The 27,843-nt window shown below is 40.4% G+C and overlaps 1 protein-coding gene across 1 annotated transcript; it reads left to right on the plus strand.

The window, feature by feature from the left end:
* Positions 1-27,692, plus strand: ARSJ (arylsulfatase family member J). The gene is made up of 2 exons (XM_083367050.1): positions 1-622; positions 25,791-27,692. Exons 1-2 carry the CDS (start codon positions 315-317, stop codon positions 27,172-27,174), a joined length of 1,692 nt encoding a protein of 563 aa, XP_083223176.1. The 5' UTR covers positions 1-314; the 3' UTR covers positions 27,175-27,692.
* Positions 27,693-27,843: the final 151 nt, after the last annotated feature.

A 27,843-nucleotide genomic window follows, 5' to 3' on the forward strand; every position in this document is an offset into this window, starting at 1 on the left:
AAGAGCTCCGCTGCAGCCTTCTTCCCAGGTTGCTGAGCCAGGTTAGGATGAAGCAGGGAGCGGTCGGTATGGGCGGCTGAAAGCTGCCGAGCGCGCCGTCGATGGCTGGAGATCGCCGGGACCGCCTCGACGACTCCTCTCCTATCCCCACCCTGGACACTCCCGAGCCTTGGCCGGGTGACGTCTGCCATGGGCTCGCCCTTCCTCTTTGGGAAGACTCCTTGAGTCCTAATTTCTCTCAACGCCGCAGGGAGCTTCTCTCCTAGGGAAGTGGAAGGGACGAGCGACGCTGAACCCGGCTCTGCCGAGGGAAAATGCGAGCCGGGTGGTTGCTGGCCGGTTTCTCCGTGCTCAGCCTCCTCACTCGAGGTTACCTGGCTGGGGCGACGGCAGAAGACTCGGAGGGATCGAACGGGACGGCCAAGTTGGAAGAACTTTCCCCTTTCCAGCCCCACCTCATATTCATTCTGGCGGACGACCAGGGCTTCAGAGACGTTGGTTATCACGGCTCGGAGATCCGGACTCCTACTCTGGATAAACTAGCCGCGGAAGGAGTTAAGCTAGAGAATTACTATGTCCAACCAATGTGCACCCCGTCCAGAAGTCAGTTCATCACTGGGAGGTAGGTGATGATATATATGGGTGTGTGTGTGTGATCATTAACTTGATCTCAGTGACCTTGTCTGAAAAAAAGATTTTTATTTTATTTAATGAATAGATTAGTCTTTTTTTAAAAAAAATAGTTTTTTATTTTTATTTTTTAATCCCATTTATATCCCGCCCTTCTCCGAAGACACAGGGCGGTTTACAATCTAAGCCAGGGGTCGGCAACCTCGGCTCTTTTATGACTCGTGGACTTCAACTCCCAGAATTCCTGAGCCAGCTGTGCTGGCTCAGGAATTCTGGGAGTTGAAGTCCACGAGTCATAAAAGAGCCGAGGTTGCCGACCCCTGACACAAATCAATGTGCTTAGCAATAGCCTTCATTCTATGTATATGCCTGCTTATTAGGGCTTTGGGGGGGGGAAGCGGCATTTGGTGTGCTTATGTCCTCTTTTATTTCCCAAGTGCTCTTTGACAACACCACACAAATTTGAGGACATTCTAAACATCAACTTAGCATAATTCTAAATATGACCGCTCAGAATTAAGTCTCATTAGATTTAGTGGGTGGGCTTACTTCAGGTAAACTGAGAATCTTATTTTGCTGATGAGAGAATCTTATGAGGTCGTTTTCTTTTTAAGGCATCACAACTCCACATTGTTTGTTACAGACTAACCTATCACACCTGGAAATGGGGACTTATTGGAAGCCCAAATCAATACCTGTACTTCATTAAATCCATTCTTTCTTAGGTAGATGTAACTTAAAATTACTGATTTCATAATATTTCGATAGCACCTAATTTATATAATTCCATGTTTTCGTCACTCTGTCCATGTCAGTAGTATCAGATAGCCCAGTTTATTTTTCTTAAACAGTATTCATTTTTAGAAAGTATAAAATTTAAGTAGTATATAACAAAAATACATAATAAAATAATAAAAAATATCAAATTAAACAATCCATACTATCAAAAAAGAAAGGAATGGAATGAAACAGAAAAAAAACTACCTTATATATTAAACTCACAATCATTACCTTACAAAAAAATTGACATAATCTTAATGGAAAACATTATTGTATAATATCATAAAACCTATGCCAAAGAAGGACATATCAATTCATTCTTTGATAAGTATGAAATAGATGTTATACATTTTCAAAGGCAGTCTTTACTATCTGGAATAATATCTCTTTTCCAATTTTTCAGTGGTACAATCATACTTCCTCGTGGACAGTTATTCCAGAGCTGTGGTATATAATTGAATATCACATCAATATCTTTAATATTTAAAAATTTCCCCATAAAACCACTTGCATACAAAAAATATAATTCCTCCCAAAGTGTGGAAAGATTCACAGGATCTTTCTTATTATTCAGCTGGTATCAATACCATTTAAATACATTTAAATACCAATACCATTTAAACATGTTTAAGAACATGAATCTATTGATGGGACAATATTGAAGATTTCAATTCTGTAGCCCAGGGGTCTCCAAACTTGGTAATTTTAAGACTTGTGGACTCCCAGAATAGGAAAGCATCACATATGCTTCTGAAGCAGCCAAAATTTCTGGCCAGAATGAGCCATTAAATGTGTTTAAGTTGAAAATATGGCCACTGTTGTGAGTTCAGATGACCCAATTCTCTTTAAAGTCAGGAAAAATCCTTAAAAATAGTCTTATATAAGAATTTACTAAAGTTGTTATCCAGGCCCCCACCCATACTTTCCAATAAAATATTTATCACCTAATTTTAAAGTAGAATTTTTCCAAAGAGTTAGATTCATGATCAGAACCCAGTCTACACAACAATATAGCCCAAGGATTTCTCCCAGCCTGTAGTCCTGGAAATAAGACTCCTTTCCCACTAGATCACAGGTCTGCAACCCGCGGCTCCGGAGCCGCATGTGGCTCTTTCAGCCGTCTCCTGCGGCTCCCAGTCTTCTGCTACGTGTAGTCCAAAAAAAAAAAAGTGGGACTAAAAAAGTTCAACCAATCAATTCAAATATGCAGGGTAGGTGCATATCTCGCCTTGGCTCCACTCTTCAGTCAAATCCTGTTCTGCGCATGTACACGCATGCACACACATTTTTTGTGGCTCCCAGTTTTTCCTTTTGTGAGGGAACCGGTTCTGAGTGGCTCTTTCGCTGTTTCAGGTTGCTGACCCCTGCACTAGATGTTCTAAGAACTTATATCATGATTGCCAAAGGTATAAATAATAATTTTCCAATGAAGGCCATGATGCACTAAATTTTGATTTACATATTTATGACTGATATAATTTAAGTGTAATGATATTTTTGCAAATCAGATAAATTAAACCATCTTTCCTCAAATTGTAAGTAGTTCACCTAATGAAAGCGTTGGTGGACTACCATCCCAAATAAATTTCCTAAGTAACCTATCAACCTGAATTTTTTTTTTGCTATTAATGCTTCTAAGATACTTCTAGATACTTCTAAGATCATACATCAAATAAGGGAAAATATACATTTTAATAAAATTATTGTTACTCTCAGACACAATGGAATTTTAATACATCAATTTACAGTTAATATTTTTTTTAAAGTTTCAACATATTTTTACCTATTTAGAAATCTTTTGGGGGAATATGCCATCCCAATTAATGAATATAATCAGTGGAACTCACAAAACTCAGATCTTTATACTCTTTACATACTGCAATGATCTGCTGAACAGGGGTCTTCAAACTTGGCTCTTTTATGACTTATGGACTTCAACTCCCAGAATTCCTCAGCCAGCATGCCTGGCTGAGGAATTCTGGGAGTTGAAGTCCACAAGTCATAAAAGGGCCAAGATTGAAGGCCCTGTGCTAGAGACTGAGGAAAATAAGCAAGATTTATCCCAGTTAATTTTATAGCCAGAAAATTTTCTAAACCACTGTACTACCTATATAAATTATGCTGTGTATTTATTGCAAAATATCATTGGGCTATAAAAATAATACCCCACCAAAGCAAAATCCACATTGCCCAAAGGTTCCCATATAATCCTAGCTAAAGGATCAAGGATTAAATTGGAAAGCAAGGATGGAGCGGCAGCCTGCCAGATACCACACTGTTGTGGTTTCTGATACTCTAATGTAGCATGGCAAATAATACATCTTAATCCAATGAACAAAACCCCTTAGAAAACCAGCAGAGCTAATTACTTGCTTCGAAAATTTAATCTGAACTAAATCAAAGGGCTTTTCTGAAACTATAGATATTAGTAAACTGAAGTCCCTTCTGTCTTCAGCTATATCTGATCAATTAATAAATATAAATTGCCTGTGGGAGGGAATTTTCTGAGGAATGGTAACGTGTAAATAGAATGGAAACATACAGTAAAAGAATGTAGCCTTGGAGTGTCCAGCTCACAGAAGTGTATCACAATATGCCTATGATAACCCACAGACATGTTTCTTTTTTATTAAGATATTTTTTAAAGATAGTAACAGTGCAAAGGAGAGAAATAACTTGAGATCTATTACTTAATTAATATGTATGCTTATATCATCTGAGTCTTCGGAGAAGGGTGGGATATAAATGGAATATATATATATATATATATATATATATATATATATATATATATATATATATATATATATATATATATATATATATATCTGTTACCTCTGCATATGTATGCCTGCATCATTTTCTTTCCTTTCTGAAATATATAAATATCAGGGCATCTCTTTGCAGTGACTTTCACTCTTCTTTTGTTAGACCCCCTTCAGTACATACTGTCGAAAAACCACTATAATGATCCTTGATTGTTTGCCTTGGGTTCTGCATTTAATGCTTGTTGATTTTTTTACAAGCCTTGACTGGGAGAGTTGATTGTCTTCTGTAACCACCTAACCAATAAAGCAGTTAAAATCATACTATCCATATTATTTAATGAAATAGACCTATCACTTATGTATAACTTAATATCTTTACATAGTTTTAAAATCAGCCTTAGATATACCCCATAGAACAACAGCATCATTCTTGACCTGATTTTATTTATCCTGCCTGTCTTCCTGGGAAGGAAGCATAAATCAAGGCCTTTGTGCACCATGAGGTTTTCACCTGCAAAATTAAAGTTTCAAGTGGATAAATGAAAGCTAAGATCATTTCGTTTGTTGCCATCTTGAAATCTTAACTCCTTTTTGTGGCATTATTTATGGATTATCTAATCGGAAATGTGTCATCTGAAAGATATATAATTTTGCCAAATTTCAAATCCAACAAAACTTGGTACAGGGGGAACACATCAAAATACAGTTTTAACATACTTGGCATTCTTTTCCTCAGGTTAAGTTCATTCCATAATGGTTATGGTTCTCTATCAACGAGGTTCAGGATTTCAAAGCAATTCCTGATGTTCTCCTTGAATTTCTGAAAATATACCTTTAGGTTTCTTTCTAAAGTATTTCATTTTGAACCAATTTCAAGGGTCATGTTTGCTCTTAAGATAATACATCATTGGAGATGAACTTATTAACTTTAATTTCTGATGATATTTTAAGTTGTAGAACATCTCCAAAGAGATTTTGCTTGAACAAGTCCAGAAAAGACCATAAGCATCTTCTAAAAATGTTTAAATATGCTTACTATCAAAATGTTATCTTCTATATAAACATCTATTTATTTACTTACGTATGTTAAAAGTAGTTCTGGTCTCAGTTGTAGAGAAAAAATATCAAAGTTTGACTACTTTTCTGTGATGTTCTCAGATCTTTGAAGAATGCTAGAGGGCATGCTTAAATATTCTCTTCATGTAATTAATATTACTGCCAGTCTTACACACAGATCTGTTGGAGTTTCTAATGCTTTCAATGTCATATACTACAATTTCAAATGCTTATTAGATTTATTACTAAGAAATGTATTCCCATATAATTGTTAAATTATAGTTGTAGATATCATTACAATCTCAAGGAGCTGCCTACTGATATGTATGTATAAATGTGTGTATTTATATTTAAAAAAGAGATTTCCTTTATTAAGATTCATTTAAATTTCTCATTCTGTGCCTACGTTTCTCCACCATACTCTTAACTATTTGGGTTAATGCCATTTCAGTGAGTTCTCATTACAACATTGTGCTCAGGTTCACCTTACCTGACCTCTCTTCATTTATTGTAATTCACAGATGGAACAAAAATATAAAAGAAATAGATTTATTAGCAGAGAAACATTTAGATGTATAACAATTGAGAAAGTCACTTAATGATACAAAAAGATTTAAGAATAATTATCTAAGAGCATAAAATCTATTGTAGTAATTGGATAACAAAGTAAGAAAAAAATGAGAAAATTGATGTTTCTTACATGAGATCTCTGTATCAGAATTGTGTGATTTAACGATTCATGAGCGAGCGAAATGTAAATGGCTCTTGAAATGTCAGCAAATATTCATAGCTGTAATATTCAAAGCAAACAGAAAATCCAGAATTTTAGTCAAAAGATGTTAGTGGAAATAAAATGATAGATGGACTCCAACCTAAGTCAATACAAAATAAGAAATGATGGGGCAAAACCAATAAACACTCCTGATTTTAGCCATAACAATGTTAAATTATAGGTGAGTTATAACAATGTTAAATTATTGGTGAGTTATTGGAGGGAGTTTTAAATTGGTTGGTTGTTTGATTGGTTATGCTCCATCAAGTCAGTATCTGTTCTTAGTGATCAAAAAGGTAAATTTTTATTGAGGAGGATGTGTTTCCAATATGATCATTCAGGTCTTCTAGTGATGCACCAGTCACTGTTGTAACTGAGCTCATCTTGCTGCTGCTTGTCCTCCCTATTTTTTTATTACTTTTTCCAAGGTTTATAGACACCTCTAAGAGGAGAAGTCTTCTCATATTATATTCAAAACATAATTTTCAGACTGGCTATTTGTGCCTGAAGTGAGAATTCTGGACTGAATTGGATTTTTTTCCCTTTGGTTGTCCATGATATTCTCTGGAGTCTTCTTGAACACCAAATTTCAAAAGTGTCAATGCTCTTTTTATTCTGCTTCTTCAAAGTCCAACTTTTGCTAGCATAGACCATTGCCTGCATGACTACTATTTGTAGGTATCGACACATTTCAGCATCTTGGTATCTTTCCCAAGGCCTTCAGGTCTGCTCTACCAAATAGTAGTTTGTGATGTATTTTTGATTGCTGGTTGATAGTTAATCCTAAAAGGCAATAAATCTCTCTCTCATACACTTTTAGTGCCTCCAATTAGTTCGATATTTATATTTAATCTACTCCCACTTTTTCAATGTACTCCATGGCTTTTTCTACTACTGCATTTCTCAAGAATGTTCATTTTATAGCACTTGGCAGAACACATTTTTCTCTGCTGGAAGTATACAATATTATGTCAAATGACAATTGTTAGTGCAAAATATGTGTTCACTTTCACATTACTTCCAAAATAGCTACAATTGAGTACCCTTTTGTAAGAATACCTCTGCTTACTTATAGCAAGAATAATTCATGCCTATCTTTTTTTGTCAGATGAAAAGTCTAACTTGACCATTTAACTTATTATTTTTATTTTATTTTTATTTTAATTCCATTTATATCCCGCCCTTCTCCGAAGACTCAGGGCGGCTTACAAGCTTAGCAGTAGCCATTATGAATAATGGACATTCAGATTTTTTTATAACAACATGCAATATAGTAGAAGTTCCACCCATTCTTCAGTTCCTAAGAAGTGTCAGTCATACAGTATTTGTAACGTTACAATTGTTGTTGTTGTTGTTAGTTGCGAAGTCGTGTCCAACCCATCGCGACCCTATGGACAACGTTCCTCCAGGCCTTCCTGTCCTCTACCATCTTCTGGAGTCCATCTAAGCTCACGCCTACTGCTTCAGTGACTCCATCCAGCCACCTCATTCTCTGTCATCCCCTTCTTCTATTGCCCTCAATCTTTCCCAGCATTAGGCTCTTCTCCAGTGAGTCCTTCCTTCTCATTTGGTGGCCAAAGTATTTGAGGTTTAGCTTCAGGATCTGGCCTTCTAAAGAGCAGTCAGGGTTGATCTCCTCTAGGACTTACCGGTTTGATCGCCTTGCAGTCCAAGGGACTCGCAGGAGTCTTCTCCAGCACCATAGTTCAAAGGCCTCAATTCTTTGGCGCTCAGCCTTTCTTATGGTCCAACTTTCACGTTACAATGGGTCCTTCCAATTCCTCTCATTTCTTTGAAGATGGGTGTCTTATAGTATTACCATGAATGGAATACTTGACAAAGTTCATTGGTTCTTCAGTTGTTGAAAATAAGGTGTCCTAATCAATTTCATGTTAAAATATCCCTATATATTTTCCTCTTCAATTTAGAAGTCTTCTCTTTAACCTGTCGTATATCATTTTGTCATTTTGTTTTCAGTTCCATTCCAGGTCACTGAATAACTCAAAATAGCTTTAGTATCTTAGCAATGTTCTCTTTTTTTCCTGACAGGTTTTTTTTTTATTATGAATACCGCAGAATATTTACTAGACTAGATTAGTTTAGTAATCTTATCTTGACAGTCTTTTTAATTGACTGACAGTCTGACATTTCAAAGGTCTTCAGAAAGCAGAAGTTTGAGTCACAGATACTGTATCTTATATTCAGATATGTTTATTTAGGTAGTTTTGTTGGACTTGGCTTGTTATACATGAGCAAGGTTCCATTAAACAGGGTGGAACGTGTCCATTTTATAGTACCAGAGCCATTTAAACTTACCATTGAACTCCTTTCTTCCTATACTTGTGAACTTTCCACCATGTGAAGCAAATTGTATTGCATAGAAGGGAACCAGATGTGTGTTGGATTGTGAGCCAAAGATAGTGTGCTTTCTGGATATAGCATATTTAAAATATAGTGCTTTATTTCAGATTTTTACTTTAAAAGGCTAGAAGATGTGTTAAATACAATTTCAGTATTCCATTGCATTAAAAAAATAATCCATGAACAAAAAACCACAAAAACCTAGTGGTAATATGTCAAGAAACAGGGAGATTAAAGAAATACAAAATACATTGTGAGCTTTGTTTTACAACTTGGGCACAAAAAGATATTTTTTCAACATACAATATCTGTTATTATGTACATCTCTCAACAGAATGGGAGAATAATTGGGAAGCATTCTTTTTCCATCTTTCCTCTGTCTACAACAGGGGTGTCAAACTCAATTTCATTGAGGGCCACGTCAGCATTGCGGTTGCCCTCAAGGGGCCGGGTGGGTATGGCCTAGGTGGGCGTGGCCTACTGGGTGGGCGTGGCTAGAGTGCATATGGCCTACTGGGTGGGCATGGCCAGCTCAACATCATTCGCATCAAGGGTGCCTATGGGGGCCTGGGCAGGAGTGGGACAGATCTGAGGGTCTCTGGCAGGAGGAGGGTCTCTGGGCCAGGGCCAAGGCAGTGGGGGCCGTTCCCTCAGTGTTTCCAGGATGGCTTCGCGGGCCGCATGAAACCACTTCGCAGGCCGGATCTGGCCCCCGGGCCTTGTGTTTGACATGTCCGGTCTACAACAAAAGTAAATCAATGTTTCAGCGGAGTTAATGATGGCAGTTGTCTCAGGACACACATAGGCTCCTTCCACCATTCTCAGGTAGGAACACCTCTTATAATTTCCAACAGAGCCTTGGGGCTCCCAGCAACCCTAGGAAAGTTGAGTGGATTAGTTCTGCATATTTATAAGCTCAGCTATTTCTCCAAAGGAAATATTGCATAACAGTTTTGGAATGTTCTTTTGGGAGATGCTGGGTAATGTAGCTTCCCATTGATGGGGAAGCTTGCCTTGCCTTTTTTTCCTGTAGGATTTCCTACCCACTTCCTGCAAGAGCCAAGACATTATGCTGCTTCTCATCCACCTCAACTGAACAGCTTTGCCACTTCCACAATAAGAGCGAATATGGTAGCTATTTTTATTTTGTACCCTACAAAAGACTAACGTAAACAGGTAAAGAGTAGAATTGGGATGCTGTCTGTCTCTTGTTTTTCCTTTGCAGAACAGTAATGGTTGCTGTTGTATCATCTTAAGAAATTACAGGTAGTCCTCAACTTACAACAGTTCATTTAGTGACCATTCAAAGTTACAAGGGCACTGAAAAAAAGTGACTTATGACCATTTTTCACACTTATGACCCTTACAACATTCCCAGAGTCACATGAATAAAATTCAGATGCTTGGCAACTGACTCATATTTATGACGGTTGCAGTGTCCCGGATCCCCTTTTTCGACCTTCTGACAAGCAAAATCAATGGGGAAATCAGATTCACTTAACAACTGTGTTAATAATTTAACAACTGCGGTGATTCACTTAACAAATGTGGCAAGAAAAGTCGTAAAATGGGGCAAAACTCACAACCAATCTCTCTCTTCACAACCTAAATTTTGGGCTCAGTTGTGGTTATATATGAAAGACTGCCTGTACTATCAACAAATTCCAGATGATTGCAGGTGGATATGAGCTGTTTTTAAAAGAAGTTTTCAATTTTAAAAAGAAGTTCTGATAAAATCAGTCTGACATCAATTGCATGAAAAGATTTCAGAGCAGATCATAAAGGGAGTGATTTGTAAACACCTTGAAAAAGTGTCGTAATTACCAGAAGTCAATCAGCATAGATTTCTTAGAAATCTTGCCAGACTAATTTTTTTCTCTTGTTTTTAAACAGCTGTTTGGGAATGCTGTAGACCTAATATAACTTGACCTTTACAAAATATTTGACAAAGTACTCCACAACCTGTTGATAAGAAAGCTTTGATTTTCAGATAACATAACACAGCTAATAGCCTAAAGATGGAAAGAATATTCAAAATAATCTTAATAGGTTAGAGAAATGGGCTAAAAGTAACTAAGTGAAATTTAATAAAGACAATTCAAACACAGAGATATGGGATAGATATATCCGGCTTGTGTTTTTTTGTGGGTTCAGTTTCTTTGGAATTGTTTAAGTGGAGGCTAGAAAATCATTTCTTTGGGATGCAAGCAATTATTTCTTGCATTCATCAGGGGATTGACCTCTATCAACTAAATTCTAATTTTAAATTTTAACTAAATTTTATACTAAATTTTAATTCACATACATACATACAATGGTTTATTACATTGCTTTGGGGAGGAATTGTTTAAGTGGAGGCTAGAAAACCATTTCTTTGGGATGCAAGCATTTATTTCTTGCATTCATCAGGGGATTGACCTCTATCAACTAAATTCTAATTTTAAATTTTAACTAAATTTTATACTAAATTTTAATTCACATACATACATACAATGGTTTATTACATTGCTTTGGGGACCGGAGAGAGACAGATATCTCATCTATATCCATATCATGAATGTATCTACATGAACTCCTACATGTGACCATGTAGGCTTCATCTATTCCCACCTTTTCTGCTGGATTTTTCAGCCATGGTGCTGAATGGCTGTATGCATTGATACAGTCATAGAGGTGATACTTCAAGAAACACCATTTTTCCAAGAATTCATATTGATATCAGGAGAAACATAAATTTGTAACAATTCTGACCATTCAGAAGTACTGGAAAGGAATATATCAAAATATTCAGGGAATTGCAAAAATAAAATTTCAGTTTAAAAGACTTTGTAACCATTTATTACAAATGATTCATGAGTATGAATGAAAAGTATCACAATTTATTGAAATAAATGCTGATAGCAGAAAGAAAGTGGAAAAACAAGAATCTTGCCAATCATATGATACTGAGGCAAAATTGGAGAATTTTGTATTGGAAGAGGAATGGGAGGGAAGAAAGGAGAGGAGAGAGGGAAGAGAGTAGAGGAGGGGGAAGGAAGTAGGAAGGTTGGAGGGAAAGAGGAGAAGTGGGGAGAAACGGGAGGGGAGTGGTGAGGGAAAGAGGAGAGGAAGAAGAGGGAAGTAGGAAAGAAAGGAGAAAGGGAGAAAGAAAGAAGAGAAGAAGGAAGAGAGAGAAGGAGGATGGATACAGTGAAAGGGGAAATGGACAAGCAACACCCAAACCTACGTGTATGTATTTATGTATGGTGATATATTTGTTGACTTGCTTGTGTAAGAAATGGGAAAATAAAATTGAATATTAAAAAAAATATGAGGTAATGGTGAAAGTGACAGTATATATTTATAACTGAAGACTAACCAAATTCAATAGGAATGGCTCCCTTTTAGACAACATATTACAGACCAAGGCAAGCTAAAACATATAAACATAGCTTTTGAACATAAGAAAGAAATTAACAAACAACTAAAAGACTTAAACAGACATAAACACCATCATTACAAGTTTAAAGACAGTATAGATATCTAAATAACAATTGGTGGTAGGGAAAAATAAAAGGAAGAGGGTGAAAATATTATTCATTTATTTAATTTCTATATTTGCTCATCTCAACAATTGACTGTGGGTAGTATCCATCATAAGACATTAAAATAATTAAAACAAGTCAGTACCAATGGTGAATGCTCCAACACTGGAAGTTTTTAAGAAGAGACTGGACAGCCATTTGTCTGAAATGGTATAGGGTTTCCTTAGCAGGGGGTTGGACTAGATGACCTCCAAGGTCCCTTCCAACTACTTCTTCTTCTTCTTCTTCTTCTTCCTCTTCTTCTTCTTCTTCTTCTTCTTCTTATTATTATTATTATTATTATTATTATTATTATTATTATTATTATTAAAAATATAAATGGCACCAAGTAAAACTCTTATCAGTAATAAGTCTATGAAACAGGGCCCTTAACACAGAGAAGTTGAATATTACTTTTTTACAATGTCCTTTTTTATTATACTATATCTTCTTACATATCTATTTTTTATTTCCCACTTCACTACAATATTTAAGCAATAATAGCACTAATAAAAGGCTTTTTATTTTTATATTTTTAGAGAAATTATGAAGCTCTTGCTGCTCTCTGAGCTTTGTTGTTTGCTTGCAGATATTTCATTACCTGGCTAAGTAATGTCATCAGTGCAACACTGATAAAGTTTGTTAGTTCAACCCTGAGTTTTATATATTCTGCCCTATTGAAAGAAAAGAGAGCAGAACTCTGTGTACAAAGAGCTCAAAGCTGCAAAGGTGATTCTTTTACCATCTGCATCTCCTTTCCTTCATCTTCATTCCTGAAATATTCTATTTTATTCCCCATTCGCAAGGGAAGTAGTTCTGTGCAAAAGCTGCTCTTTCTTAGCAAATATTGTATGTGTGTCTTTGAGAGTGCTTTATCTTTGGGAAATTCTCCCACTTTGCTATGGCAGGAAAGCTAAAAAAGGAAATCTTGGCTTGCTTCTTTCTTTCTCTTTCTTTTTCTTCCTACAACTGAACATTGCATAAAAGGAATCGCTGTCCACAGCCTTTGCCTTGCCACTCTCTTTGAACTACTGCTTTGTTGTTTCTTCACTCCGACTCTCTGAATTCCATCTGTCGCTGAAATGAATGTGCTAAAATCATCATAGATTGTCTGCTTATTATCTGATTGCTTGGAATACTACTACTTCAAGTATTATTTCAAATATTGTATCAATTGCCAACTATAATTTTATTTTTGACTTCTAAAACATGTCATCCAGTTTAATAACCTAAAGAGATCAAAGTCCCAAAAGAATTGGCACTACAAAAGACTCTAGTTCAGTGATGGAAATTTTTTGGGCTCAGCATGTCAAAAATTCAGGAAATGCCTAACTTGACTCTGCAGGTATGTCAACCCCCACTGAACAAAATGGAAGCAATTGTCTATCTCTTGTGGGACTTCCGGAGGGCCTGAAGGCCATGTGAGAGCACATCTGATTTTCACATGGCCTCCACAGCCTCCAAACATCACATGAAACAGGGCATGTTGTTAAAATAGTTGTTGTCAGGTCTTAATGAATACTGGCATGTCACCTAAAGTTTAATGGTGTGTTTCCTTTAACATGTGTTTCATAAATTCACATCAGTGTTCTAGATTACAGTATAGTATCCTAGATAGTAGAGCTACTGGGGCTTTATATTAATTCCTTTTTGCTAGCTCCATCTTTGTCAGATGTCTGGAAACCTTATTTATCAGACTCTTTCTTACCTTTCTCCCTGCCTTGGTTGTGTAGAACTGTGTGAAACAAAGTGCTTAGAACTCAGTTTCTCCTTGCTTGATTCTCTGTCCAAGAACATCATTCTTGTTGGATGAGCTTAAGAACTCATTTAATTTGCTTTGGCAACTGGCTTTGGAACTGTTCGATCATACTGAATATTCTATAGTGGTATCTGAATTGACTTCTCTCAACCATCAATCTTTGCTAACAGTGCAAAACTGTTTTATGCAGCTTTTTAAAAATAATGCTAAGAGTGGAGTTAGCAGTTCTGCAGCATGAGCTTTATTTTTTGGACTCTTTGTCAGGACCCACCCCAATTCACATCTTAGGAAATAAGGGCTCTTGGAGCCGAGTTGTCCAAAAGGGGAAAAATTTACTAAGGATAAGATTGGTTGTGGAGATATGAGACAGGATCTGGTCTTGAGTCACATTTCAAATCTATATAAGCATTCCCGGTTCAACCCACTCCCCTCAAAACTCCATTTGGTTAGGATCCCATCAATTTGGTTGTCAGGTCCTTCCATGGGAAGAAAGGAACTTTGTGCATTCCTTTGTTGATTGCCTTTTTCCTACAGCCCCAACAGACAGATCACTCCCCCCCCCTTTGTTCCCCCAGATCAAAGGTTCTTTGAAAGCAGCTACAGATAGACTGAATAAACCATCCCCCCCCTCCTTTTACCAGTATGGCAGAATCCTGGTAGGCACAATATTTTAACCATACATTTATGAATGTGATATCAATGGATTCTGACACTCTTTTTTATGCGATTGCTGTTTGATGACTGTAGAGAATATAATGAGTCTTAACACAAATGACACAACCCAGGAAGTAGGAAGTCTTGACTCACTCTTGGTATCAAAAAATGCAATTCACAGAATATTTATGCGCTGCTCAAAATGTGGAAAATGAAAGCTCACATGACTTATCAGAAAGCTGCCAAGTCTATATAAAATACAAATTTTTATTTCATATCAGCTATACAGTGATCTCTGCAATGTCTCTATCACAATTTATGAATATATTTAATAAGAATTTACATTGTGTCACCTATAAAGTTATAGACTAAGTATCTCACATATATAGACAGCTGGACAGAGCTAAGTATAAATATTCTGCCTGGAAAAAATACATATAACGCAAAGGTAAATTTTGTTTAATGACATCATGGGAAAATGAGCAGGGAAAAAGTTTAATTGAAGGCTAACTATGATGTCATTGAATTAAGAGGTGAGTATCTAATATTTATTAGATTAACATCTTTAATATTACTATTGTTCTTTATTGTCCAGGGATACACAACTCTTGCTTACTAAAAGCACACTTGCTTTTTTCTCCTTCTTAAATGCAAAATTAAGAGTGGAGGAGAAACTGAATAGACTTTTTAACTGATTTAGTAAAATGCCTGCCAAGTGATCTACTCACTGAGTTGTTAGAGTAAGGTGCCGTAATAACAAACAATGGTAGCTAGTCTGAGAGAATAGAAGGAAATATAATTGCATTTGCAAAAATTGTCGCAGTCCTAAGATTCATTTGGATGTTTGGATATTAAAGCCAAAAACCATTTATCTATCTTTCAACTGCTAGATTAATCAATATTTATTCGGTCAGTGACCAGAAAAGTTTAAAAGAACAAAAATAGAGCAAATCAATATAATAATACATGAACAACTAGAAAAGTAAATCATATTATAACTCTTTGATGTTCTATTACTATTTAATGCAATTCCACGGGTGGATATAAATCTAAAACATTGATCGGTATAAAATAGAAAACTGCTAGAGTTGAAAATCTAGTTTCCAAAACATTTGCAAAGCAAATAAAAAAGGAATTTCCAATTAATTTAATCTGTTTACCTTGTCCCTCCAAGAAACAATCCTCAATATAATTTGAAGGAGTATATCAGTCTGTTTGGGTAATGTACGGTAAATGCATACAAAACTGGGTCAGATGATTCAAGTACTTAGTCTTTAATGTCATGATACATTTCAGCTGACTTATTTCAATCCTTGTTCTATAATGATGTATTCAAAAAGGAAATAGATATTTCCAAAAAGTCAGTTTACTCTTTCTCTTTCTCTCTCTCAAACACACAAATACATATATAAATAAGTATATTTAATATTTTATTTATTAAAAAAATATGGCTGCACAACTTAAGGTGACTCCAGGAGGCTTACAAAAGTTAAATTCCAGTACAAAACCCAATATATGATACATTTAAAATTAATGTTGAGCTTGTTCTTGGAAATGAAGCTAATCTCCTCTGAGATAAAGTAATTTCATCTTGCATGCGTACATCGTGTTTGGACATTTGTGTTTTCAATAACAGAAAGCACCTTCTTTTATTATACCTGAAAATAAAAAGAAATTAGGTGTAAATCATAATCTTGTCCGCATATCACTTTTATTTTGTGATAATACTTTCCTAGCTTGGAATGCATCCTTACCCAAGAAATTGATTTCACAAATATTTCAAAAGCACATTGACCTAAATAGCTAATTCTACCACTGTTTCATGATCTAAATCAGGGGTAGGCAACCTCGGCTCTTTTATGACTCCTGGATTTCAACTCCCAGGGCTGAGACAGGAATTCTGGGAATTGAACTCCATGAGTCATAAAAGAGCCAAGGTTGCCTACCCCTGATCTAAATGAACCTGCCCACTCCCCATCTAATATTTTCTATTGGATTGCAACTCTCATCAATTTCTGCTAGCATTAATTATCCAGTTTTTCAGTTAGAAAATTCTGGACTTTAGAATAGTAGAGAATAGTTGTTTCATCAAAAAAAGGCAGGAGATAACCCTTGGAAATAAGGCCTTTTCTTGTCTTTACAATTCTTTTCCCATGATCTTTGGAACAGTCTCCAACAACTCCAGGAATGAGCAGAAAAAATATTGTCCCTGAATTCCTGTAGACTTGCAATTTATCAGTTTTGACAGCAGTAGGTTAGATGACTTGAGAATCTGACTTAGAAGGAAACGATCTCCCAAATGTCTTTTTTATAGCTTTTCAATTTTTTTTATTTTTAATATATCAGTTAACAATTATTTTATTTAAGAAAATAAATATTGGTTTCTTTTTATTTAAAAATGTTTAGCACTATTATGAATTTAATTGGTTGTTATATATTTTTTAAAAAGGCAATGTATTTTTATAAAATGTAAACAACTGCCATACATTGGTCAGGACCTAGAAAGTCAGTACTGCTAGAACAATTTAAAATGCACGATGATCTGGAACAAATTAGGAAATAGGTAAGAAACACCCCTGAACAAGATCATGTTGCCCAGGTAAGTTTCAGACAGAATAAGAAACCTTTCAATATCTGTTCAGAAAGTGGTAATTCACTGCAAGCAAAATTTTTCAACTTAATGCTACATTTGATAGGCCAGAATAAAAGTTTCTCCATCTAGCCTGAACAGTTTCTGATGAATATATATTGCAAATATTTCTTATAGTGCTAGTGGTTCTATAATGGAATACAGAGCTAATAGAATTAGCTGAATGATAGCTAATTATTAACCCATACAAAAGGTTGTTTCATGCTAAATCACACAACTAATTTAGCCCAGGTTCAGCTGTTTTTTGACAGTGGCTTTCCAAAATTCTGCTACGTTATAGTTGGCATTCACTGAACAACTTTCCCCAATTTGTTATTGGTCAGATGCACTGCCTACAGCCCTCATAATTGAAATTTAACTTAGCCATTTGCTGGAGGACATAATGTTGTGGAATTTTATGTGCAATGGAAAGGCTTTTAAACAGATTTTTTAATCAATTTGTAGTCGTCCAGTCTTTAAAACTTTAATCTTGATAATATGCTGTTGTTTTTCCTGGAGGAGCACTGAGCAGTTTAAAATTTTAATGAAGCCTACCCAAGGGATATTTCAGCAGAACATTCATATGTGCGTATAATAATTGCTTTTATTCTATCCATATTATGAAATTGTCACAAATAACATTTTTTCATTTGTAATATCTCGAGAGACCGTTATTATTTTAAATGTCTAAATGATTTTTAAAAATACTCTGATAACAGCTAACAGATAACAGCTAGTGATATATAATATGTGATTCAGCAATGGGAAACATGCTTAATGAGATATTAAAATAGCTGGCGGAGTCGTCCTTGCAGATTAGAATAAATTCCCAAATTAGACACTCTCTCTGAAGAGTATTCCTTCAGAAGATTTGTGCCCAGGAGATAACAGAACAGGGAAGAAAAACAGCAGCTGGAGTGATTAGGGCACCAGAACAGATCACCTGAAAAAATGTTACAGTATTTGGGGTGGTCTTTAATTAAAGGAAACACAGTAAAAGTGTACAGGCACAGGTAGTCCTCAACTTATGACTACTTGCTTAGCAGTTGTTTGAAGTTACGATCTACCTGAAAAAGGGCACTTACAACCCAGATCCAAAGTTTTGATAGCACTTTGGACACTCAGCAGCACAGCTGCCTTCATGGCCATTTGAAGTGTCCCACGATTACGTGCTTGCATTTTCTGCCAGTTTTGCTGAAGATCGGCACTGCCCAAAACCCATAGCAAACAATGGGGTCGCACTTATGGTGTCATTTTCATTTAAAAACCACAGCATTCACACTTATAAACACGTTTGCTGAACAACCACTACAGAAAACATTGTAAAAAGGGGTCGGTCACACATGACTGAACTGTTTTACAACTATCATGATATATGACCATAATGGGCAGGCTCAATTATAGTTGCACCTTGAGGACTATCTGTTGTCCTCCCTTAACGAACAATTCACAATAATTGTTTGAAAATGCAACAACCCTGGAAGGGGGCTTTATAGTCTATAAAGCACTTCCCCCATCACAGAGTGTCATGATACCCACTTTGGGCACTTATAACCAGCTCACATTTACAAGTGGTTGCAGCATCCGACAGCCACATAACTATGATTAATTATGGTCTTATTGTTGTTTTTCGAGAAAAAAAAACGGGGAAAAAAGTCCATTGGCTCTGCTGGATTTGGTTGCAAAATTAAGTCAGGACAAGTAATGACCACCTCAGCTTACAAGCTAAATTTCAGGCCCAATTGTGGTTATACGTCAAGGACCCCCTGTATGCAGGTCAGGTCTGGAATTAAAAATACAAACACATAGTTTTTGTCCCTTGTTTTCAGTGCTAGAATAGAGAGTCGAACGTTGAAAACAAGTGTGGGGAAATTTGGGGGCATAGTTAAATTTTGGGATGTGCTGCCATCATATTTGATGGCAAACAATTTAAACTAGCCAAATCCATGGGTATAATTATGCTATTTTTAAGTATAAAGGTTCTTTTTTGCCTCCTGAGTCTCAGGCAACAAACTTTTACCGTCCGCTGATGGAAATTATCAATGGAAGGTTACCATCCAGGGCACAGTGCTGCCCATGTTTTGTGAAATTCCTGAATGCATTTAATTCTTTTATTTAATGGTAAACAATAATAGACCCAAATTCTACATATCCTGTAAAGTTTTGTTTATGACTGGGAGGCAAATGGAACCATTACAGTCCTTAAATTACTGTTGCTTCCATTAGCTCATTATATCACATGAGTTATTACTCTTTAAAATATTTCAGTGCTCCAAGTACTCAAGCTGTTGCATATGAACTCAGAATAGAGTTTAGCTAGATTTGGTGTTGATAGGTAGGAGCACCTGGTGTTTTTTTTGTTTGTTTTTGATATACAGAGATTCAATACAATACAGCTGTAAAATTCCAGGAAAGATCAAGAATATATTACAGCAGTCCTCTTAAGACTGCTGCAAGAATTCCTTTAACCTTTTCAAATATTTATTTTTGACAAATACGTCATCTTATGTAAAAGATATCCATTTAAAATAACAAGATTACACAAATGGACTGCAGGACAGCCTTAGAGGAAAGAAATAACATAAATGACTTTTCAAAGCAAGACAGTAGATTTAAATCACTGCTTCTGCAACTTTTTGAAAATGTGGACTATTAAATACATTCAGAAAATGTGGGCCCTGCCTCCCCCTACTTTTATCTTTAAGAGCACGGACTTCATGCTTTTCAGTGAATGTGTTTGTATATTCCTTCCATTTTCAAAATGTTTATCAGGCCCCGTCCGACGAATCGCCCAAAGAGAGAAACCGGAACGGGAGCTGGTTCTTCCACGCTGTGTTTATTATCCGCATAAACGTTCGCTCAAAGACAAATGAAGTCAGCGTTGACTTTACAGCACAGTCAACGCTGTTAAATAACCGACAAGGCTAACTCCCACCACCACACCCTTAATTACAGCACCACGCCCCCACCCTACTTACACCCCACCTCCCATGGTTCCCTCCTTTTGGCTCCTGTCCCACCACCAATGCAGCCGGTAAGTTACCCCCCAGCCTAACCCTCCCTCCTTTTCCCCGGAGTTCTGCCTTGACTCTACGTTCCCCGCACCACCTCAGATCGCCGCGAGCTGCTCGCTAAACCCCTTCCCGGCCCACCGGTTGTCTCCAGCACCCCCTGACCCACCCAGGCACTCATTCGTGCCCTGCGGCTCGGGCGCTGGGCAGCCACCGCCTCGTTCTTCGCACGGCCCCTTCCCGGCCTGTAAGTAGCTTCTGGAGCCCGGCTGGCTGGTCCGCGGCCTCCCCAGCTGACAGGCGGCCCGCCGCTGCGCCGTTCTTCTCACTGTCCCTGTTCCCGATCCGTTGGAGCAGCGTGGGCGTGGCCAACCGTCACTGGAAGCTGGCAGCATGGCGACGAGACGAGGAGGCCTGTGAACGACCCTGCGGCCTGGTACGTTGCTCCGGGCGGTTACCGGGTCGCTGGGAAGGGCTGCGTGCTGACCCGGCCCTCCGGATGACGACGGGCGACGGCGGGAGGCTTCGGGGCCTGACAGGGTGTTTCCGGAGTGCTGGGGAGGGCCGAGTGCCGTCCCGGCCCTCCGGGAGACGACGGCCGCCGGCGGGAGGCTTCGGGGCCTGACGGGGCGTTTCCGGAGCGCTGGGGAGGGTCGGATGCTGTCCTGGCCCTCCGGGAGACGACGGCCGCCGGCAGGAGGCTCCGGGGCCTGACGGGGTGCTTCCGGAGTGCTGGGGAGGGCCGAATGCCTTCGGGGCCTGACGGGGTGCTCTGTGGGGGCCTGGCGGCCTGGTGAGCCACCCCGCGGCCCGTCCGAATGTCGGGCGTGCTCGGCCCGACATGCCGCCCCCCCTACCAAGGGTCCTCCTGCGGATGCAGAAAACAGGGTTATAGCATCATTCACTGTGCACACACCCCCATGACCCCCACCCCCCGGCCTGCCAGGGTGGGCTCGATGGAATGCCCGGATCAAACGTGGAGCATGGACATCTTCCCGCGACACCCACGTCGCCTCTTCCACCGGGTACCCCTTCCACCGAAGGAGATATTGTAGGGCGCCCCTCCGCACTCTGGAGTCCAAGACCTCCTGTACCTCATATTGATCGGCGTGAACCGGTCCGGGACCCTCCTCCCCTGCTGCCGCGGTAGCCGCCGGAGCAGGTTTCAGCAAGCTACTATGGAACACCGGGTGGACCTTACCCAAAAACTTAGGCAACCGCAGCCGTACCGTCACCGGGTTTATTACCTGCACCACCCGGAACGGCCCGAGGTATTTGGGTCCTAGCTTACGGCACGGAACCTGTAACCGTAAATACTTGGTGGACAAGTAAACCAGGTCCCCCACCCGCGGCGTAGCAAAGGGTTTTCGTTTCTTGTCTGCCTGTGCTTTGGATGCTACGGCAGACCGATCCAACGCTTCTTTCGCTGCCCCCCAGACAGCCGTGATCTGATGCATCCAGTCAGGCGGTGAGCTCGGAGATCCGTCGTCCTGGGGACACTCAGTGAAGGGAACGAACTCGTGACCGGTGACCACCCGGAATGGAGAGAAGCCAGTACTACTGTGAACTGCGTTATTGTATGCAACCTCAGCAAGCGCTAACAGGTCTACCCAGTCTGTCTGCCGAAAAGAAACATAGCTTCGTAAATAGCGTTCAACAGCAGCGTTGGCTCGTTCTGCGGCCCCGTTGGTACTGGGGTGATAAGCGGTACTCAATCCCTGGGACGAGCCAATATGTCGCAAGAACTCTCTCCAAAACCGGGCCGTGAACTGCACCCCTCTATCCGAAATCACACGCCGCGGTACTCCATGCAGTCGGTATATTTGTGTGAGGAACAACCAAGCTAGGCGCCGGGCTGATGGCAACCCCTTACACGGGACAAAGTGCGCCTGTTTAGAAAACAGGTCAACTACTGTCCAGATAACGGTGTGACCCTTACTCTCTGGGAGGTCCACAACGAAGTCCATGGCGATGTCCTGCCAAGGCCGAGTTGGGTCAGCTACCTGTTGCAATAACCCCAAAGGCTTCCCAACCTGGGGTTTTGTAGTGGCACAAATATGGCAACGCCGTACGTACTGCTCGATGTCACTTTTCATGCGAGGCCACCAGAATTGACGACGTGCCAGATGTAAGGTTTTCACAAACCCGAAATGTCCCGCCTGTTTGGCGTCGTGACACCCATGCAGAACGCGTGGCCGCACGGTTTCGGGCACATACAGTCGTGTTCCATGCCACGCTAAACCGTCCCGCATTGTCAAGAGTCCCGGATTACTCCGCAACCAGGCATCCTCCTGCAATGTCCTTTGGATGGCCTGGTTCAAAGTCTCCTCCGATACCTGCCTAGCACTCTCCGAACCAATCCCTCCGGTTGCCAGTGCCGGGATGAGTGCCTGCACCACCTCCTCCCTCTTGCTGTCAAACTGAGGCATGCGCGACAAGGCATCTGCCAGAAAGTTCCGACCCCCCGGCACATACTTCAGTACAAAACGGAAACGACGGAAGTATAAGGCCCATCGGACATGTTTAGGCGACAAGCGACGAGGGGTTTGTAGGGCTTCCAGGTTTTTATGGTCCGCCCACAGTTCGAACGGATGGGAGGCCCCCTCCAGCAGATGTCGCCAGGTTTCCAAAGCCCAACGGACCGCATACGCCTCCTTCTCCCACACCGCCCAGGCCCGTTCGGTGGGAGTCAATTTCTTAGAAGTATAAGCACATGGCTGCAGGACCCCGGCACTGTTCCGCTGAAGGAGGACGGCCCCAAGAGCAACATCGCTCGCATCCGCCTGCACGACATAAGCCAGTGTGGGGTCGGGATGTCTCAAAACGGGCTCTTTAGCAAAGAGGGACTTCAGTCCCTCAAACGCCCGCTGACACGCGATGGACCACTCCAATTTCAACCCCGGACGCGGGCGTGTCTTCAACTGTCCCCGTTCCCGAGTCGACCAAAGTCAACGCTGACTTACTATCAGGCCCCGTCCGACGAATCGCCCAAAGAGAGAAACCGGAACGGGAGCTGGTTCTTCCAAGCTGTGTTTATTATCCGCATAAACGTTCACTCAAAGACAAATGAAGTCAGCGTTGACTTTACAGCACAGTCAACGCTGTTAAATAACCGACAAGGCTAACTCCCACCACCACACCCTTAATTACAGCACCACGCCCCCACCCTACTTACACCCCACCTCCCATGGTTCCCTCCTTTTGGCTCCCGTCCCACCACCAATGCAGCCGGTAAGTTACCCCCCAGCCTAACCCTCCCTCCTTTTCCCCGGAGTTCTGCCTTGACTCTACGTTCCCCGCACCACCCCAGATCGCCGCGAGCTGCTCGCTAAACCCCTTCCCGGCCCACCGGTTGTCTCCAGCACCCCCTGACCCACCCAGGCACTCATTCGTGCCCTGCGGCTCGGGCGCTGGGCAGCCACCGCCTCGTTCTTCGCACGGCCCCTTCCCGGCCTGTAAGTAGCTTCTGGAGCCCGGCTGGCTGGTCCGCGGCCTCCCCAGCTGACAGGCGGCCCGCCGCTGCGCCGTTCTTCTCACTGTCCCCGTTCCCGATCCGTTGGAGCAGCGTGGGCGTGGCCAACCGTCACTGGAAGCTGGCAGCATGGCGACGAGACGAGGAGGCCTGTGAACGACCCTGCGGCCTGGTACGTTGCTCCGGGCGGTTACCGGGTCGCTGGGAAGGGCTGCGTGCTGACCCGGCCCTCCGGATGACGACGGGCGACGGCGGGAGGCTTCGGGGCCTGACAGGGTGTTTCCGGAGTGCTGGGGAGGGCCGAGTGCCGTCCCGGCCCTCCGGGAGACGACGGCCGCCGGCGGGAGGCTTCGGGGCCTGACGGGGCGTTTCCGGAGCGCTGGGGAGGGTCGGATGCTGTCCTGGCCCTCCGGGAGACGACGGCCGCCGGCAGGAGGCTCCGGGGCCTGACGGGGTGCTTCCGGAGTGCTGGGGAGGGCCGAATGCCTTCGGGGCCTGACGGGGTGCTCTGTGGGGGCCTGGCGGCCTGGTGAGCCACCCCGCGGCCCGTCCGAATGTCGGGCGTGCTCGGCCCGACAATGTTATTCAGTCATCCATTTGCATCTGTGACTTGTTCGAAATAATTTCACTTGTTTTTTTAAGTTTGTCCTTGTGTCATTGTATTGTCACCTCTTTTTTGCAAGCCTTTCATTTTTCTATGTATTCTCCCTTGACTTTTCCCTTTACATTATGCATTCAAAATACCGTATTTAACCTTTAGTTTCATTATTAATGCTTCTAGTGAGCATCCTAGTACTGAATAATTGGTCTTTCTAGCAGTCCAAGGTGATCTCAGACATTTTCTCCACCATCACAATTCAAAAGCATTATTTTACATTTTGTGTAACTTGTAACCAAAAATGCAATTGCTACATTGTCATCTGGGTGACATAGTGCTTATTCCATACAAAATAAACATGAGGATTCCTTGCATATGTTCCATATATTAGTTGGAATGATAACTGGGCTGTTTTTGATTAAAGATATAATGTATATTTATGCATGTGAATAATTAAAAACTCTGGAAGTTTTTTTTTTAAATCTAAATATTCCAAGCTTATTTTTATAGTTTTTTTTGGCAGTGGTATTTGTACAACTAGCTCATAAGTGAGCATATTCTTTCTCCGATTGCTTTGCTGGGGTTGGATGGACAGGAAGATCTGCTTTTATTTAAAGCTCTCATTCTACAGGAAATGAGCATGACAAGTCAGCATCAAATTCCATCCAGCTTTCCTTTCTAGTGTTCATATAGATGCCTATCTTCTGTAAATATAGTTTTTTTGTGTATTTGAAGATCCCATAATTATTTAGACTAATAAATGAAGTCACAGGGATTATTTCTTTTAATCCACCCAGTAAACAAAATGGTCTGCATGGATTACTATTATTTAAAATATTACAAAAATGTAAACACTGTAATAAATAAATAAAAACAATAAAATGCAAATTATACAGTAAGGTACAATTTTTAGCATAGGAAACAAAATGGCCACTATTCCAGTTAGATCTTAAAATCTTAAACCCATATTGGTTTTAAAACTGTAAAAATGCCTGAGAGAAGAGAACTGGCTTTGCCTGGTGTCTGAAAGACATTATGCCAAGCATACCATCTTGGAAAAAGCACAATATTGGTGAGGTTCCATAACTGAGAAGGTCTCGTATCTACCCTCCATGTTACTTGGCAAAGAGCCTTCAGAGGATAAAGAAGGAATACCTTTCTTGGCTAAAGTGTTTCAGCAAGAATGACTCTTCACACAACAGATCCAAAATCTCAGATCTGGAACCCAGTATTTAGCTTGAGAATCATAAGGAATGTATGTGGGCTTGCTTCCAGGTAAAGATGGATAGAACTGTGCTCCTAGCTCCATTGTGCATTCCATCCTGTTTATGATACCTGTTTACATTGTGTCTCCTTTATCTAAGGCAGACATGTCAAACACAAGGCCTGGGGGCTGGATCCGGCCCACGAAGTGGTTTCATGTGGCCCGTGAAACCATCCTGTAAACAGTGAGGGAATGACCCCCACTGCCTTGGCCCTGGCCCAGAGACCCTCAGATCTGTCCCACTCCTGCCCAAGCCCCCATAGGCACCCTTGATGCGAACGATGTAGAGCTGGCCATGCCCACCCAGTAGGCCCTATGCACTCTAGCTTCGCCCACCCAGAAGGCCACGCCCACCCTGGCCATACCCACCCGGCCCCCTGAGGGCAACCGCAATGCTGATGTGGCCCTCAATGAAATTGAGTTTGACACCCCTGATCTAAGGTGTATTTTCTTTCTTTCTTTCTTTCTTTCAGGTATCAAATCCATACAGGTCTTCAGCATTCTGTCATACGGCCCACCCAGCCAAACTGCCTGCCTTTGGACAATGTGACACTACCTCAAAAACTCAAAGAAGCAGGTTATTCAACCCACATGATTGGCAAATGGCACTTGGGCTTTTATCGCAAAGAATGTATGCCAACTCAACGGGGGTTTGATACCTTTTTTGGCTCTCTTTTGGGTAGTGGTGATTATTACACTCATTACAAATGTGACAGCCCTCGAATGTGTGGCTATGACTTATATGAAAATGACAATGTTGCTTGGGATCACGACAATGGAATGTATTCTACACAGATGTACACTCAAAGAGTGGAACAAATCTTAGCCTCCCATAACCCCAGAGAACCTATATTCTTATACCTTGCATACCAAGCTGTTCACTCACCACTTCAGGCCCCGGGCAAGTATTATGAACGTTATAGATCAATTAATAATATCAATCGGCGCAGATATGCTGCTATGCTGGCATGCTTGGATGAAGCTATCAACAATGTGACCCATGCATTAAAGCGATATGGTTATTATAGCAACAGTGTTATAATTTACTCTTCAGACAATGGAGGCCAGCCAACAGCTGGTGGAAATAACTGGCCTCTCAGAGGAAGCAAGGGTACTTACTGGGAGGGAGGGATTCGAGCCATTGGCTTTGTTCATAGCCCTTTACTTAAAATAAAGGGAAGTATATGCAAGGAGCTTATACATATAACTGACTGGTTTCCAACACTTATTACCTTAGCGGAAGGGCAGATTGATGAAGATATACAACTGGATGGCTATGATGTGTGGGAGACCATCAGCGAAGGCAGGCGGTCTCCAAGAATAGATATTTTACACAATATTGATCCCATATACACAAAAGCCAAAAATGGTTCTTGGGCAGCTGGCTTTGGAATATGGAACACTGCCATTCAGTCAGCCATACGTGTAAACCACTGGAAACTACTAACAGGAAATCCAGGATATGGTGACTGGGTCCCTCCTCAATCTTTTAGTAATGTTGGCCCCAATCGCTGGCACAATGAACGGGTTTCATGGACAGCTGGTAAAACTGTGTGGTTGTTCAATATCACGGCTGATCCTTATGAACGAGAGGATCTTTCTAAGAAATATCCAAGTATAGTCAAGCAGCTGCTGCGAAGGCTTTCCCAGTTCAATAAGACAGCCGTTCCTGTTCGCTACCCACCTAAAGACCCCAGGAGCAACCCAAATTTTAATGGAGGAGTCTGGGGCCCATGGTTTAAGGAGGATAAAAACAAGATATTAAATAAAAATAAACTGGGTAAAAAGCAAAAGAAAACCAAGAAGAAATCTAATAGGCAGCAAGGACATTCCTTGAATTGCCTTATAAATCAATGATTTCAGCTGGAGTTTTATGCTGCAATTCTTATCATACTTACCTTCGTCAAAAGCATTATAGGCTGACTTCCAGGTAAAGGTGTGTAGCCTCAGGATGTCACTACTGACATGAAAGTGAAATGTTCTCCAATATTTGTAATTGAAATATCAACACTAAAATGTCATTTTTGCATTCCTGCAGTTTTTGTTTAGGCTTTAATTGGAACAGAATAATCCATATGTAAGATGTGGTTAACATCAACACTTATGCAGAGAATTATAAAGTCTTAAGGACAAGTGATATGTTTTGCACTCATGACTAAATCAACCCCAATTTCCAGGACACTTGACTATAGGGTCTTGAACTCAGACCCATCTGCACATTTAATTAGATGTGTAAAATCTCCATTGGATTAAAGAAAATAGACCAAAATGAAAAAGATAAAATGTTAAAAAAGAGTTTGGGTTTATCTCCTAATTTTGACTGGATGAAGCAGATTCAGACATTGCTACCAAAGTAACTTAAATAAGTTGTAAAAAGGCTGCTTTAGATTTTACCTGGCTTTCAACTGGAAAAGAATTTTTTTCTTTTCTAGAATGTGCCAGGCTATAATTCCTTCCAATAAAAATAAAATATACACAAAACTTCGTATAAATGGTTATAATTACAAAAAGATGTAAACTGAAATC

The sequence above is a fragment of the Vipera ursinii genome (assembly GCF_947247035.1).
Source record: "Vipera ursinii genome assembly, chromosome: 7".
Lineage (NCBI taxonomy): Eukaryota > Metazoa > Chordata > Lepidosauria > Squamata > Viperidae > Vipera > Vipera ursinii.